This window comes from Rhincodon typus, chromosome 3, assembly GCF_021869965.1.
Source record: "Rhincodon typus isolate 14 chromosome 3, sRhiTyp1.1, whole genome shotgun sequence".
NCBI lineage: Eukaryota > Metazoa > Chordata > Chondrichthyes > Orectolobiformes > Rhincodontidae > Rhincodon > Rhincodon typus.
The window spans coordinates 39,442,498-39,459,383 of NC_063334.1; the positions used below are offsets into that span (position 1 = coordinate 39,442,498).

At 38.7% G+C, this 16,886-nt stretch overlaps 1 protein-coding gene across 1 annotated transcript in view; it reads left to right on the forward strand.

Moving 5' to 3' along the window:
* The window catches only part of LOC125481319 (lysine-specific demethylase 4C-like), a 65,166-nt gene that overhangs the window by 39,793 nt on the left and 8,487 nt on the right, over positions 1 to 16,886 (forward strand). Inside the window, exon 5 of the mRNA XM_048592708.1 lies at positions 8,348 to 8,440. Within this exon, the coding sequence (XP_048448665.1) occupies positions 8,348 to 8,440 (93 nt within the window). The remainder of the gene's footprint in view (positions 1 to 8,347; positions 8,441 to 16,886) is intronic.

Consider the following 16,886-nt stretch of genomic DNA (forward strand, 5'->3'; position numbering starts at 1 on the left):
TTGTGTATGTGTGTGTATATGAGTGTGTGAGAGAGAGTTTGTGTATGAGTGTGTGTGAGAGAGTTTGTGTGTGTGTATGTGCTTGAGAGACAGTGTGTGTATATGAGTGAATTTGTGTGTGTGTGTGTGTGTGAGAGAGAGAGAATGCATAATGTGGTGGGGCCACCCGTAGTGCGACATGAACCCCAGATCCCGGTTGAGGCCGTCCTCATGGGTACCAAGTGCGGCTATCAGCCTCTGCTCGGCGACTCTGTGTTGTTGTGTCACCCAAAGTCCGCCTTGAAGGACGTTTACCCGAGGATCCAAGGCCAAGTGTCCTTGACCGCTGAAGTGTTCCCCCTCTGGGAGGGAATATTCCTGGCTGGCGATTGTTGTTGTTGTGTCTGCATGGTTTTGCCAATATACCATGCCTCAGCGCATCCTTGCCTGCAGCGTTTGAGATAGACAATCTTGGCCGAGTCACATGAGTATCTGCCGTGCACGTGTTGGTTGGTGTTCCTACGCGTGATGGTAGTATCCATGTTGAAGATTGGACATGTCTTGTAGACGTTACTATGACCGAGTTGTGTAGTGTTGTGGTCGGTGTTGTCCTGAAGGCTGGGTAGTTTGCTGTGAACAATGGTCTGTTTAAGGTTTGGCGGTGTTTGAAGGCAATAAGTGGAGGCGTGGGAAATATCTTGGCGAGGCATTCATTGTCATCGATAATGTGTTGAAGTCTGCATTGAATGTGGCGTAGTTTCCCCACTCCCGGGAAGTACTGGGCGCACACGTGAATCTGTGGAATGAATTTTTATTTGCAGGTACATTCTATTTTGTTCAAAAAGCGCACAATATATAGACAGTCTGTCAATGCTGCATTTTATAAATTCCTACTTCAGAAATAAAACCAATCTGACTCCAAACCAAAAACAAACAGACTCTAAAAAAGATCCTTGGGGTTCTGACCTGAAATGTCAACCTTCCTGCTCCTCTGATGCTGCCTGGCCTGCTGTGTTCCTCCAGCTTCACACTGTTATCTCTGACTCCAGCATCAGCAGTTCTTACTATCTCTGAGACTCTAAACAAGGCCTCACACCTAACGTGCATTATCTGACCTAGAATGTCATCTCTTCCTTACACTGATAACGCGTTTAGTTTTCTCAGGACAGTGACTTCAAAGGAATTTGGGGATTTACACATACACATTAATCAATTACAACCTTCTAACTGATTAAAGGTTTAACAGCATCCTAGGTTTGTTTAATATATCCTCATAAGTGGTATGACCCTTTGATCTTTTACTTACAAATTCTGTGTCTGATACTACCTCTCTCACCAACACCTGAAGAAGGAGTAAGACTCTGAAAGCTTGTGTTTTCAAACTAACCTGGTGTCACGTGATTTCTGACCATGTGCACCCCATTCCAACACTGGCACCTCCACATCATAATTGAGGACAGAATGTGATTTATAGCGTAGAAACCTTAGATCAGATTTGGTTGCAACCTGTTTTAATTGTTCCATAACCAGTGTCATTTTACAAATTAATTGCACAGTATGTGACAGTAGTAAACTGTCTGCACTGTTATTTTTACATGTTTGGTTAAATATTCTTCCTCATTTATTTATAGTGTCTATACATTAAATGAAGATGATTGCCTATCGAGGGGCGGGGGGAAAGGAAAGGAATCACATGACAATGTCAGTTTTAAAAGCTTTGTTTCTTATTGTTTGCAAAGATGTGCATAATCTTACATTAATTATATGTTAAAGATTGAAATCTGTATAGTTGTTCCCAGAAGTTTGTAGTACTATGCAATTTATGAATCTTGGCATTTATAGAAATGTCCTTTTTTAATGCCTTTGGGTACAAGATTCATTATAACATTACTTTTAGCAAAGGCTTCTGGCAGTACATTTGAGTGCACTGAGCTATGGTTCTTCTGTTGAGGAAGTGGAGATTGAGTCCCTTGTGCTGCTGACCTCCTGGTCTAACTTATGCTACTATAAGAAGTGGCTGGAAATAGGCAACAGTCTTCCTTAAAGATACCAAAGTATCATAACTGCACCACAATCTCTCACTTCCTTAAATTAAAGAAAGTAACACTGCACATTTTGGCTTGCTGCTGATTTTCTCCCTTCCTGTTAATTTTTTTTTGGTAAAAATAATCTTTCTTTCAACAACTTTTGCTGAAAAAAATCAGTGAGAGGTTTATAAAGATTATGCAATGTCTTCAGTTTACACCAAGAATAGGTTCCTACAATTTCAATCTTTGTTGTTTCTGTCTTTGTAGTATTCTAATAAGTGCCATGAAATATTCTCTCTCTCTCTTTGTTGACATAAATTATACGTAAGAATGCCAAACAAAATACCTGCTCAATACCACGTTGAAAGTTCAGAAATCTAATCTGATCGACATATGATTGCTGCAGAAATTTGCATTAAAGATCTCACAAAGATTGGTTTTGGAATGGCTTCGCATTTTGTATTTCACAGGAATATAGTATTTTGTCAAACATGTAATTTAAGAGAGAAAGACAAATTGCTGGCGAAACTCAGCAGGTCTGGCAGCATCTGTGGGAAGAAAGCAGAGTTCGTGTTTCGAGTTCAGTGACTCTTCATCAGAACTGCTGTCGGATAGGAAAAGTGGTATTTATGCAGAAGACAATCTTGGGGGAGGTGGGTGAAGGGCAGAGGTGAGTGGACAAATTGAGATATAGCTCAGAAAGAGAGATATGAAAGGGTTAAGTAAGCAAGAAGATTATGGATAGCAGGCCAGAACAAAAGAAAAGCTAAAATTAAGTGATAACAAGGTCTAAGTGTAAGAGAGAATAATTTAATGAGGCTAGTTTACAATTAACTCTCAGCACTCACATTAGTTTTGATTTCTTTTAAATTGCAAGTGCTCTGTTCACAAAGTTACACTAAACGTAGGGACTGCCATCTCTAAACTAGGTACATGGAATTTCTCTTGCAGGTTTTATTTAAAGTGTTGTTCAGAAACATGCATTTATTTTGTAATCACACCTATTTTGTTGTGTGATACGTGGTGGAGAATGCAGTGATGCATTGGAATTGCAAGCAAATCTGAATAGTTAATTACAAGTTAATTTTGCACTGAGAAAAGGTCACTGGACCTGAAACGTTAACTCTGCCTACCCCTCTGGAAGTGATGCAGGACCTGTTGAGATTTTTCAGCAATTTCTGTTTTTGTTTCTGATTTCCAGTATCTGCCGTTCTTTGGCTTTTTTTTTGTTTAATTTTGCACTTGATAGTTATGCAAAATCCCATTCAATAATTTATTTCACAAGTAAAATTAAGTCAATTAAGTTAACATAATATTATTGATATGTGGGGAATCCTGCTTATATCCTGCAAAAACATTCTGTGGCATACTAATAAATATGTAAAATGAAATCACAAGTAAAAGGCCAGGACACTCATTTGAGTAAGTTTGTTTAAACAAAGGAAGAGAACATTTTCCTGATATGTTTTAATATCATGAAACTAGTTGATCCTTTTGTTTCATAATGAGGCAGTAAAAATTGTCTTTATTCTATGCAAAATGATACATAGTAATTTTGCTCGCAGTATGCCAAGTTGAGTTTCCATTGATGTTGGTGAGTGTGTATAACTAAGAATTGTTAATCACAAATTACGGAATTATGCTATTCCAGCTCGTATTTAATTTTTTAATCATTATTACTTTATGTTTATTGGTTTAGATGATCAGTTTTATAAAATATACTAGAACTCTGCAGAATGTTGCTGAATTAAATGACACTAATCAATGCAAGTAGCTTAGTGATGCTGCTAATATTTGCAATCATGCTAAACTTGTAAAAATAATTTCATATTATTGGAATCATAGACATTTCTGAAATATTTTAGGTTCCTGATATCTAAGCATGACAGTAACCAGTAATGACATTTTAACGTGGGATAGTAAGACATTTGAATGTTTTGTCCACTTAATGTCTCAACTTGCTTGGTAGTTGATATTTTATAAATGTAAACAAAGGATCCCTTATTCATGTTAGTGCAGCTGTCGCAAATGATGTGTTCTGTACTTAAGTCATACATCTTTTGCACAACCTTGAGTCTGAAACAATTTCTTGAACGTTTCCCCAGATTTTGAAAAAAACGTTTTTACTGAAAATGTGTGTCTAACTGGTCCAGTTAATAGTTCGTATGCATAACAATGCATCATTTTGCCTATCAAATAAATCCAATTTTTCTATTGTAACATCAGATTATGCTTAATATCAATGTTAGCAACAACAAAAGAGTTCAAATAAAATTGCATTTTAAGCATATTTTATGTATTTTTTATATATTTGCATCTTATGAAAGATTTCATTCATTGAATCAGCTATTGATTCTTCTCTTTTCCTTCTGCTGAATCTTTCCTCCATACCTTTGTGACTTCAAGACATAACTATTCCAATTCTACCAGAACTGGTATTCCATGCTCAGTAACTTCACATAGTACAAAATTGTTGCCTGTGTTCCACCATGCACCAAAATCTCCTCACCCATCACAACTGACATCCCTGATCATCATTAGGTCCACATTCCCCGTGGTCTCCAATAGAACATTTTCTTTCTTATCTGTAAATCCCATCTGGAATTCAACTTTCTGTAGCTATGTACCCTTTTTCACCACTCTCACAAAATGTTAATTCCTCAGACACTAGGCTTCTGTGCATCCCCCATCCTTTAGTTCCACCAGCGGCAATCAGCAACAAATTTCTGCAGATTTCCTCATGTCTGCTCATTTCATCATCATGAAGCCCACTATATTTTTTTAACTACATTTCTGAATGTTGTAATCTGAAACTTGATCGCATGGAGGTGTGCAATTCCGCAAAATGAATGTAAAATATAAATCCAGAACATAATAAAATGTTGGAGAAGGGCAATGCTTTTAGAGATTTAAGTAGATTTAGGAATCAATTTGCAAAAATATGCATAAGGTTCAGTTTCTGAAACAGTTCTAATTTTTCAGTAAAACAATCTCCATATCTGCCTATAACACTTCCATATGGTGTGTAAATAATAAGGAAAGTATAAACATGTGCTGCTTAAGAGGACTCTTTCATGAAGTTTATCATCTGCTTGCAGAAAATAAGATTTACTGGATAGAAGCATTTGTCTTTTCTTGATCACCTAATCACAGTAAGTGAACCCAGAATTCAAGTATATGTGCTCATGAGGGAGATGATGGCCTAGTGGTATTATTACTAGATTAATTATCGAGAGGCTCAGGTAATGTTTGGGGGACCTGGATTCAAATCCCACCACAGCAAATGGTGAAATTTGAATTCAGTAAAAAATCTGGAATTAAGGTGACGATTAAAGCATTGACAATTGTTAAAAGGTTCACTAATGTCCTTTAGGGAAGGTACCAGCCATCATACTTGGTCTGGCCTACATGTGAGCCCAACTGACTCTTAACTGCCCTCTCAGCAGTTAGGGATGGACAGCAGGTATTAGCCTAGCCAATTATACCTACATGCTGTGAATGAATTAAAAAACAGGAAACAAAAATATCATGGATGAAAATCTGAAATAAAACTGGCATATACTAGAAAACGGTCAGTTTTGACAAAGGATTTTACAGATGTTCACAGATTTGCTCAATGTTTTCCAGTATATTCGATTTTTATTTCAAATACATAATGAGCAGGATAGTGAGAAATCTTTGGCTGAACTCTTCTAAATTTTTAAAATAATGTATTTGTCTTTTTGTTTCAAAGCAATAGCTCCTGTAACTTAGCTTGTAAGAGACAAACAGTTTTACCAACAAATGTTTGAGAAATTCATGTAAGGTTTGTTTCATCTGACTTATTTCATTTAGTTAAGATGTTGTGTTTTCACAATTTAAGAAAGATAGCACAGTGTTTAAAAAGGAGAATGGCCATGTGGCGCTATTTTGTTTTATTAAAAACTAAAATAATTGAAGTAAAACTATGACTTTAAAGGAAACTGCAGCCTTTTGCATTGCATTGCCCCATTTTTTACACAACATGTCACAAATTGGAGTAGTTTCTGAATTTGCCGAGAGGGGAATACAAAACACAAGTTGTGGTCTGAGCTGCACTTTCTTGTCTGGCCCAGTTAACCTTTGACTCTCTAACTCAGCCTTGAGTCAACTTAAAGATCCAGCTTCTGCTCCCTTCTGAGAGAGAGAATTCAACGTGCTAACGACCCTCCCAGAGAAAAGAATTCTCATCATCTGTTTTAAAAGGGAGACCTCTTATTCTTTAACTGTCTTCTAGTTTCAGTCTACTCCATAATAAGAACATTCTCCAGGTGTCCAGCCCCTCAGGATTTTGCATGTTTCACTAAGATCAACTCTCATTTTTCAAACCTTCAATAGACATAGGCCTAACCTGTTTTCCCATTCTATCCTAAGAATCAAGTGAACCTACTCTGAACTGTTTCTAAAGAAATGATATAATTTCAATTAAGATGACTACAATTGTGCAGTGTTCCAAATGTGATCTCACCAACATCCTATACAACAGCAGTAAAACTTCCCTAATTTTATATTCCCCTTGCAAAAAAACAATAAAATTTTAGTTGCTTTCCTGATCGCTTGCTGTACCTGTGTATTAACCTTGTGGATCATGTACTGGGACCCAGATTTCTCTGTACCTATCCTACAATCACCTTCTATTTAAATACTACATTCCTTTTCTATTCTTCCTGCTGATAGAGATAAGTTCATGTTTACCCATGTTACACTCCTATCACCAAATATTTGTCCACTCACTTAACCTATCTACATCCCTTTGCAGACTCTGTACCTCCCCTTGAAACTTACATTTCTGTTGTCTTGGTGTCATTAGGAAATTTAGCTACCATGAAATCAGTCCTCTCGTGAAAATCATTGATATAAATTGTATATTGATGAGGACACAGCATTGACCCCTGTACATTCCACTAGTTACAGCTCGTCGACCTGAAAATGGCCCATCTATCCCTGCTTTCTGTGAGCAAAGCAATCCTTTATATATGATCATTTGTACCCTTCCCATTTCATGTGATACTTTCTCAAACATCTTTTAGAAATCCAAGTACGCCACATCTAGTGGTTCTCTTCTCTCCTCCAATAATGTTGCTTTGTCAAAGAAAAAGTCCGATATTTTAGTTAAATGCTATTTTCTTTTTACATAGCCTTGTTGTCTTTACCTGATCAAATTGTGATGTCCTCCTTAATAATGGAAATAATGGATCTAGGATTTTCCCTATGACAAATGCTAGGCTGAAAGACCTATAATTCCCCTTTTTTTTTAGCCAGACTCCTTTCTTGTAAAAAAGGTGATCAGATCTTCCAATCTGATGCAATGCTTGAAGATTCTAATGAATTTTGGGAGATTATAACCAATGCATCTACTATCTGTGATGCCACTTCTTTTAAGATCCAAGGGTACAGGCCACTGCGTCCTGGAGACTTAACACTCTTAAATTCAAAGGCTTTCCCAGTATGTTCACTGGTGATTGTTTAAAATTTTCCCTCCCTATCACTTGTTGATTTTCAATTATCTTTGGGAATTTTTTTTTTAAGTCTCCCACCATGAAGAAAGACACAAAGTATCTGTTTAAAGTCTTTATCATTTATTTGTTACATTTTTCCTATTCAAATACGTGTAGAAACTATTACTATCTGTCTTTATTTTACTGTATAGCTTCTCATCGTACTTTATCTTCTGCCTCTTTATCATGTTTTTAGTAATTATTTGCAGGCTCTTAAAGTCTGTTCAGCCCTCTGACCTACTACTAGTCTTTGCAGATTTATGGTGTCTTTTTCAATTTAAAACTATCCTTAACTTCCTTGTTTAGCCACAGATGACAAATCTTTTCTTTCTCACTGGAATAAATCTTTGCTGAGTTATTAAACATCCCCTTAAACATTTGCCATTGTAACTTTACTGACCTACATTTTAGCCTGGTTTCCTAGTGCACCTTAGCTAGCTCTATATTCATACCTTCATAGTTACCTTTATTTTGGTTTAAAATACTAGTCATGGACCTATGCTTCTCCTTGTCAAAATGAAAATGAGACTTTTATCATGTTCTGATCACTGTGGCCTGTGTCCTTTACCCTGAGGGTATTGGTTGATCCTGTTTCATGGCACAGTACTAAGTCTAGGATAACTTGCGCCCTGTTTAGCTCTAAGAAATAAATTAGAAGATGCTATGAACTCATTTTCTAAGCTACTATTGCCAATCTCATTCTCCCAATCTACATCCATGATTATTATGGTAATTAGTACCTTTATATGTTTAGTAACTATTGTAATATTTGTACATTCTGTTGACTTCATTAATGTAATATTGATTCTGAAAATTAATTTTTAGGTTGAGTTTGAAGATGGTTCCCAACTTGTAGTAAAACGTGATGATGTTTATACACTAGATGAAGAGCTACCAAAACGGGTCAAATCTCGACTTGTAAGTATGCTGCTTGTGAAATACTTTACATGTACCATTTTACATGACCCATTATCCACAAGATGCTTACGGATGGATAAGGTCATTTGTCTAACCTCATGCAGCAATCCAAAACAATCTTGTGCTGCCCACATTGGTCTGTTGCATCTAATTCCTTCTGTTGATCAGTCTCTCTGTTTAGAACCACCTGATATCAATCCTAAATTTACCTTTCACTCGCTTCAATTTGTTTTCCCTCACCCTAAACTCTTTTACTCAATTTAAAGTAACATTCCAAATTGTCCTGGTCCATTTCACTTACCATTATGAGGTGCCACTATAAGATCATTTCTAAGTTGAAAAGTCCAAATTTATCCTGCCTTTCCCCATAATGGTTAATAGAATAATAAAATGCATGTAAATGTAAAAATACATCCCTTGGAAAAAGTGTTTTATCAAATCAGGGTGAGACCAAGATTTTTTGACAAAATCATTTATGGTACCACACCAGGAGAATCAAATGAGGCAGCCACAAACCATGGAATGAGTTAAATGAAATATGATCTCTAACACCAAAGATCAGCCCTTTGACAGCTTTATGAATGTCTTCCCTGTTTCTCTGCATCCAGAGCTGAACATAGTACTTAAGGTATAGTACAAGAAGAGTACTGTGCAGCTTGATCACATCTCCTTCTGGCTTGTATGCTGCTGTCAGTCATACAACCGGCGTTAAATTGATTGTGTTAATTAATACCCCATTGGGCTTATTAAGCATTAGGTCAAATGACAGTTCTGGTCTCCTTCGCATTAATTCTGTTGCTTGTTTTCTTTTCTATGTGCTTGACTGCTTCAAATTTTAACTGCCATTATTCAACTCACTCATATTTCATTTAACTCATTCCATGGTTTGTGGCTGCCTCATTTGATTCTCCTGGTGTGGTACCATAAATGATTTTGTCAAAAAATCTTGGTCTCACGCTGATTTGATAAAACACTTTTTCCAAGGGATGTATTTTTACATTTACATGCATTTTATTATTCTATTAACCATTAATGGAAATATTTAAGGGCATCATGAATTGCAGTGATCTTTTTGAGAATACATTTTATTGCTAAACTGTATAGAAAAACAAAGTCAGACAATGATTCGGTCATTACTGTGAAGTCTGTAGTTGCATTTTATTGGCAAGCATATCAGTTCTTGGGGTCCCATCTAGATGACTATCATGACTCGTCAATAGAACATATACCACTGGTTGAGAAACACTGGTGTAATCTAACCAAGAATCATTGAGTTTCAGAATCCAATCAATGAGGATATATGTCGGGAACCACAGCTGAACAAATACTGAGCTCTGAGGAGACTCACTCCATAACTGTGTCCTTCCCAACCACACTCCAACAATCTCTCTCACTCCTAATCATTGAAATCACACTTTATGCTTACTTAGCAATCTTCCAATTTATTTTTAGTAACGCCTCAGGTTTTTGTTATCTTGGGTATATGACAGTCAGGTTGCATTGTCACTTGTATTGCTTTGACTGCTGTCTGCTAGATGTTTTTACAGACAAATTCTAAGGTTTACCATTGATAACCTATTATTTAAAAATTATTCTGTAAACTATTATTTTTTAATAAATGAGATAACAGTATCTGTTTAGTGAAGTTTTCAAATGTAGACTTAATCTATTTCTAATCTATTAATAAATCCCACAGCAGATTTTACTCCCTCACATTTGTCTAACTATATTTGTCACTACTTTGTAAATAACTTCACTAGTTTCTTTCAACACTGTGGACTAAATATCACAGAATTGTAGGATCCCTACAGTGTAGATAGATGCCATTCTGCCGGTTGAGTCTGCACCAACTCTCTGAAGGGCATCCCAACCAGAATCCCTTCTCAAAATATCACCTTAACACCACATTTACCATGCCTAATCCATGCAGTCTTTCATTGGCTGCATGCATCAATAGGGGTCAGAAAATGTAACCACCTAATACCATTTAAAGCTAGCCTGTATTGCTTAAAGGAGAAGTTCAATGTAGTAGGAGCAAGTGCTGAGAATCCAGCAGAAGTAAAACTCAATATAAGAAACAGTGGTGGGAGCCAAGAGGTTTGCAAGGTTTTTAAGCACTCAAGATGTTGACAGAGCAGGGGTAAGGAGAAATCTGGTCCTTAGTGAAGAGAAGGTGGCCTTCCAGACACATGAACAAAAGGAAGTGGGAGCGAATGTTTATGGAACTCAAGTCCAGGAGTCAAAACCCCCAGGAGGCAGTGCCATCAGAGGATCAGTGATCTCATGAAAGAGTTCAGTGTTAACTAAATTTTCAAATTCTGTGTGTTATTAACTGCATCACTGTCCCCAACCAGTGGAATTCAATGAATGGTAACAAACATAAATCAACTCCATTGACTTTGATGACCTTCCTTCAAGGTCAAAGACATAGAAATTTAAGGGCCACTGCTGTAGGTGGGAGAAGGAATACAGATCACTATTTAAATTTCTGCAATGCCTTTATTGCAGGGTGACTAAGCAGGTTATTCAGGTCACATGATGCATTGGCCATTTCTCCTGCCTGTTTTAAAATACAAAAAAAGACTGTAACACTGACAGACTTCTTTCCGTCAGTAAGAGAAAAAGGGGGCGTTTTTGGGGGTGTTGGTTAGCTCAGTTTTCTGGACAGGTAGATTGTGATGCAGACTGAAGCCAACAGTATGGGTTAAATTCCTGCACCAGCTGAGGTTACCACGAATAACTCTCCCCTAACCTGTGGCGTGGTGACCCTTGGGTTGAACCACTACTGTCATCTCTCTGTAATGAGAGAGCAACGTTATGGTGCAGTAGGACTATGAAGACTTTGCCTTTATTACAGCAGCTCAACATTTACATTCTGGTGCTCAAGAATGGATTGTGTGTATAAAAATGGTCCTTGGTAGCTGTTTTTTCATTGTGAGATGAACATCTGATCTCGATGTGAGAATTTCTGAAAAGGGATCTGTCCCAAGATATCACTGTGCTCAGGCAGACCATTCCTATTTAAATGTTCTTTTTTTTATTCACTAATGTGACCTGGGCATTGCTAGCTGGCCAGCATTTATTGTCCATTCCTAATTACCCTTGAGAAGGTGATGGTTACAGTCCACGTGCTGTAGGTTGATCCACAAAGCTCTTAGGGAGGGGATTCCACTGTTTTGACCCCATACCAGTGAAGGACCGGTGATATATTTCCAAGTCTGGATGTTGAGTAGCTTGGAGGGGAGATTGCAGTTGGTGGTGTTCCCATGTATCGGCTACCCTTGTTCTTCTCAATGGAAGTGGTCATGGGTTTGGAAGATGCTGTCTAAGGATATTTGGTGAATTTCTGTAGTACATCTTGTAGATAGCACGCACTGCTATTACTGATCATCGGTGGTGGAGGGAATGAATGCTTGTGGATATAGTGTCAATCAAGTGGACTGCTCTCACCTGGATGATGCCAAGCTTCTTGAATGTTGTTGGAGCTGCCACTCATCTAGATATGTAGGAAATGCTCCATCACAGTCCTGGCTTGTGCTGTGTTGATGGTGGACAGGCTTTGGGGAGTCATGAGGTAAGTTACTCACCACAGTATTCCTAGCCTGTGACTTGTTCTTGTAGCCACTGTGTTTATGTGGTGAGTCAAGTTCTAGTCAATGGTAACCTCCAGGATGTTGATATTGAGGGTCTCAGTGATGGTAACACCATTGAATATAAAAGCATTGTGGTTAGATTGTCTCTTATCAGAGACGGTCATTGCCTGGCATTTGTGTAGCCCGAATGTTACTTGCCATTCTGAGGAAGGGTCACTGGACCCGAAGCTTTAACTCTGATTTTTTATTCATAGATGCTGCCAGACCTGCTGAGCTTTTCCAGCAGCTTCTGTTTTTGTTACTTGCCACTTGTCAACCCAAGCCTGGATGTTGTACCAGATCTTGCTGCATTTAAGCATGGATGGTTTCAGTATCTGAGGAATCGTGAATGGTGCTGAACATTATTCAATCATTGGTAAAAATCTGGACTTCTGACCTTATGATGGAGGGAATGAGCAGCTGAATAATTGGGCCTAGGACACTACCTTGAGGATCTCCTGCAGAGATGTCCTGGAGTTGAGATGACTGATGTTGTCCCCTGATACCCAATAATTCCAGTTTTGCTAGAGCTCTTTGATGACATACTTGGTAGCATGCAGCCTTGATGTGAAAGGCTGTTGGTCTAACCTTGGAAATTCAGCTGTTTGGTTCATGTTTGAACGAACGCTATAATGAGGTCAGGATCTGAGTGACCCTGTTGTAACCCAAACAAGACATCACTCAGCACATTATAGCTGAGAAGATGTTGCTTGATAGCACTGTTGGTGACACCTTCCATCACTTTACTGATGATTGAAAGTAGACTGATGGGGTGGTAATCGGTAGGGTTGGATTTGTTCTTTTTTTGTGTACAAGATATACTCGGGCAATTTCTATATTGTTGGGTAGATCCAGTGTTGTAACTGTAGTGGAAGAGCTTGGCTAGGGGATCAGCAAGTTCTGGCGCATAAGTCTTCAGTACTATTGCTGGAATATTGTCAGGGTTCATTGACTTTGTAGTATCCAGTGCCTCCAACTGTTTCTTGATGTTGTGTGATGAGAATCGAATTAACTGAAGAGTGGTATCTGCAATTGGGGATTATGAATATCTGTGATGTTGGCGACCACTGAAAGGAGTGGAGATGAAGGATCATCCAATTGGCACTTCTGCCAGCATTTTAGCCTTAACTTTTGCACTGATGTTTTGGAGGCACCTCATCCAGTGAGTGCTTTAATTATCCACCATCTTTCACGACTGGATGTGGCAGGACTGCAGAGCTTAGTCTGATGCCTTGGTTGTGGAGTCACGTAGCTCTGCCTGTCACTTGCTCCTTATTATCCTTGGCATGCATGTAGTCCGTTTGGTAGCTTCACCAGGTTGATGCCTCATTTTTATGTGTGCCTGGAGCTGCTCCTGGCATTTACTCCTGCACTCTCCATTGAACCAGGCTGATCCCCTGACTTGATGGTAATGGTTGAGTGGGTGATGCCAGCCATGAGGTTGGAGATAGTGCTGGAGTACAATTCTGATCCTGTTGATAGCCCACAGTGCCCCGTGGATGCCCCATCTTGAGTTGCTAGATCTGTCTGAAGTCTGTCCTGTTTAGCATGGTTATAGTGCCACACAACATGATCAGGGGCATTCTGAATGTGATGGAGGATATTCTTAGTGTGAAGGCAGGATTTTTTCTCACAAAGACTGTATGGTGGTCACTCTTATCAGTACTATCATGGATGGATGCATCTGCAGCCGACAGATTGATAAGGATTTGTCCAAGTATGTTTTTCCTTCTTGTTAGATCCCTCATCACATGCTCCTGACGTAGTTGAGCAGCTGTGTCCTTTAGAACCTAACCAAATCAATCAGTAATGCTGTTGCCAAGTGACTCTTGGTAGTGGACATTGAAATCCGCCATCTAGAATACATTTTATGTCCTGGTTACTCTCAGTACTTGTTCAACATGCAGGAATACTGATTAATCAGCTGAGGAAGAATGGCACATGGTAATCAGCAGGAGGTTTCCTTGCCCATGTTTAACCTGAAGCTACAAGACTTCATGGGGTCCAGAGCCAATGTTGAAGACTCCCAGGGTAACTCCCTCCAGACTGTATACCACCATGTCGCCACCTCTGCTGATTGTGGTGTCTGGGACATTATCATTAAGGTATGATTCTGTAAGTATGATTGTGTCAGACAGTTGTTTGACTAGTGCTGTTTTAAAATTAGAGTCATCATTTTAGCACAGAGATGAAGTGAGTATTTTTCTGTCAAACGTTTATGCAACTTTGGAACACTGCTTCAGAAGGCAGTGGAAGTGAGATCTTTAAATGTTTATAAGGTGAAGATAGATTCTTGACAGACAGGAGAATCTAAGGTTATCAGGGATTGGTGGAAATATGGAACTTGGAACACAAATCAGACATGACCTAATTGAGTGGCAAAGCAGGGTCGAAGGGCTAAATGGATTACTTCTGTTCTTAATTCTTGATGTACGAGTGGGTATTCTAGTTATAACATTGTTACAACTGCTCTATTCTCAGAGTTGTCTAATCATTCAGCGATTATGATGAAATCCAAGAAACTAATTGTTGCAAATGTTCTTTTCAACGGTTTTTTAATGCCCAGTAAAATTATTCACAGATATAGACAAAAGGTGCTTCAGGACTCAATTTCTACATGCCAATTCTGTTTTGAAAATTACATCATGACTTCTTTTTTTAAATGAAGATTTTCATAAAAGAAGGCAATGCAAAATATCTGTTCACACAACTTCAAGCAGCTGAAAGTACATTCACTTTCATAGCTATTTATAGACTTAAGACCTTTATTGCTATAAAGTATTTCACTCCCCTCCCTAAATAATCTGATCTGCAGTTCCTACTATTTCTGAAATGATTTTTCATCATTTGGTTTTTACTAATTTCACTACTAACTGGCCATGCTGTGCAGTTTTTCTGGCTGAGGGGACAGGTTAGAGACTGACCCAGCACCATTTCTTAATTGGTCACTGAAAGCCACACAGCAGTCTGTGTAGGGCGGCACAGTGGCTCAGTGGTTAGCGCTGCTGCCTCACAGCACCAGAGGCCCGGGTCCGGTTCCACTCTCGGGCGACTGTCAGTATGGAGTTTGCACATTCTCCCAGTGTCTGCGAGAGTTTCCTCTGGGTGCTCCAGTTTCCTCCCACAGTCCAAAGATGTGCAGGCTAGGTGAATTGGATATGCTAAATTGCCCATAGTGTTCAGGGATGTGTAGATAAGGTGGGTTATAGGGGGATGGTCTGGGTGGGATGCTCTGTGAGTTGGTGTGGACTTGTTTGGCCGAAGGGCCTGTTTACACACTGTAGGGATCCTAAGTCTAACCTTTCTGCTAAGCTGTTTTTCTGAGCTTGGCATCGTTCCCCAGTGCCATTAATAAGATTAGGAAATTGAAAAAGTCTTGCCAGGGAACCATTGTCCTTGAAAGCAGCTCTTTAAGCCAGCTTCATGGATATTTAGAACATCAGTCACTCAGTCTTCATGTTACCAATTTAACCGCTCATGGTTACAATGGATGGAATTACTAGTTCGTGCAGATGATACAATACAAGGTGATGTGAGATTGCAAGGTGTATTCCTACTCCTGTCTCTTAATTTTCTCTAAAGTAGTACGTCATCTGTAGGAACTTGGAACTTAAGAAATAGTTAAGATTATGAAATTGTTGTCCAATTATTCAATATGAGTAATTTTCTTTATCTATAATAGTTGCCATAATCAATGACTAACATTGTGTCAACGGAGGGGGTTGTCCTCATGCTTTGGTTATAGTTCAGCTTCACTAATGCCCCTTGGGGAAGAAAATCTATCATCCTCACTTGGTCTGGTCTACATGTGACACCTGATCCACAGCAATGTATTTGACTCACAACTACCCTCTGAAATGGCCTATAAAGCCACTCAGTTGTATCAATCACTAGAAATCTCAACAAAGAAATGAAACTGGACAGACCATCTATCATCGATGAAGGCAGCAGAAAAATGACAACACGTAGTCCTGACGAACCCTGAAAGTCCTCCTTAGTAACATCTGGTGGCTAGTGCCAGAATTAGGAGAGCTATCTAGTATCAATCTAGTAAATCTCTTTAGCCCCGTTCAGGACATTTGCATCCATCTTGAAATAAGGCAACCAAAACACAGTGTTTGAAGTGTGGTCTCTGCAATACCCTGCATAGCTGACGTATAACAATCTTACTTTTATGTATGATTCCTCTCATTGTAAGGGCTAGCACCCCATTAGCTTTCTTGATTCTGTGCTGTACCTGCATACTAACATTTTGAAAGTCCTGCTAGATTCCTTTGCGCCTCAGCAGTCATTAGCCATTGAAGTAGTACTCTGCATTTCTTTTTTTTCCTGCCAAAGTGAATAATTTCACATGATTTTTCATTTACCAGATTTTTGCCCACATTTGCATCATTGTGCTTTCTTCATAGGATGCTTTCCTACCTATATTTGTAACATCTGCAAATTTAGCTACCCATGCCTTTAATATCCTCAACTAGTACATTGGGCATAAATTGCAAAATGTTGAGGTTTCAGCAAACACCCCTATAGGATGTCATTTCTCACGTGCTGCCAATCTGTAAAAGACCATATGTGCATGTTCTATTTTCTGCCAACCAGCCAACAACGCCACTGATGCAACCTTATCAATCCATTTAAGCACTTTAAGCACAATCATTTTCAGAATTCATTATTTATTCTTCTTTATCCATTACGTCTTTATCCATTCCTACATCCTGTGGGCTACTATTATAAATGAGTAACTCACATTGCAGGTCCATTTTGTAGAGCTAGTTCTAGAGCAATTCAGTTCCTTTTTCTGTGCAATAACAAAG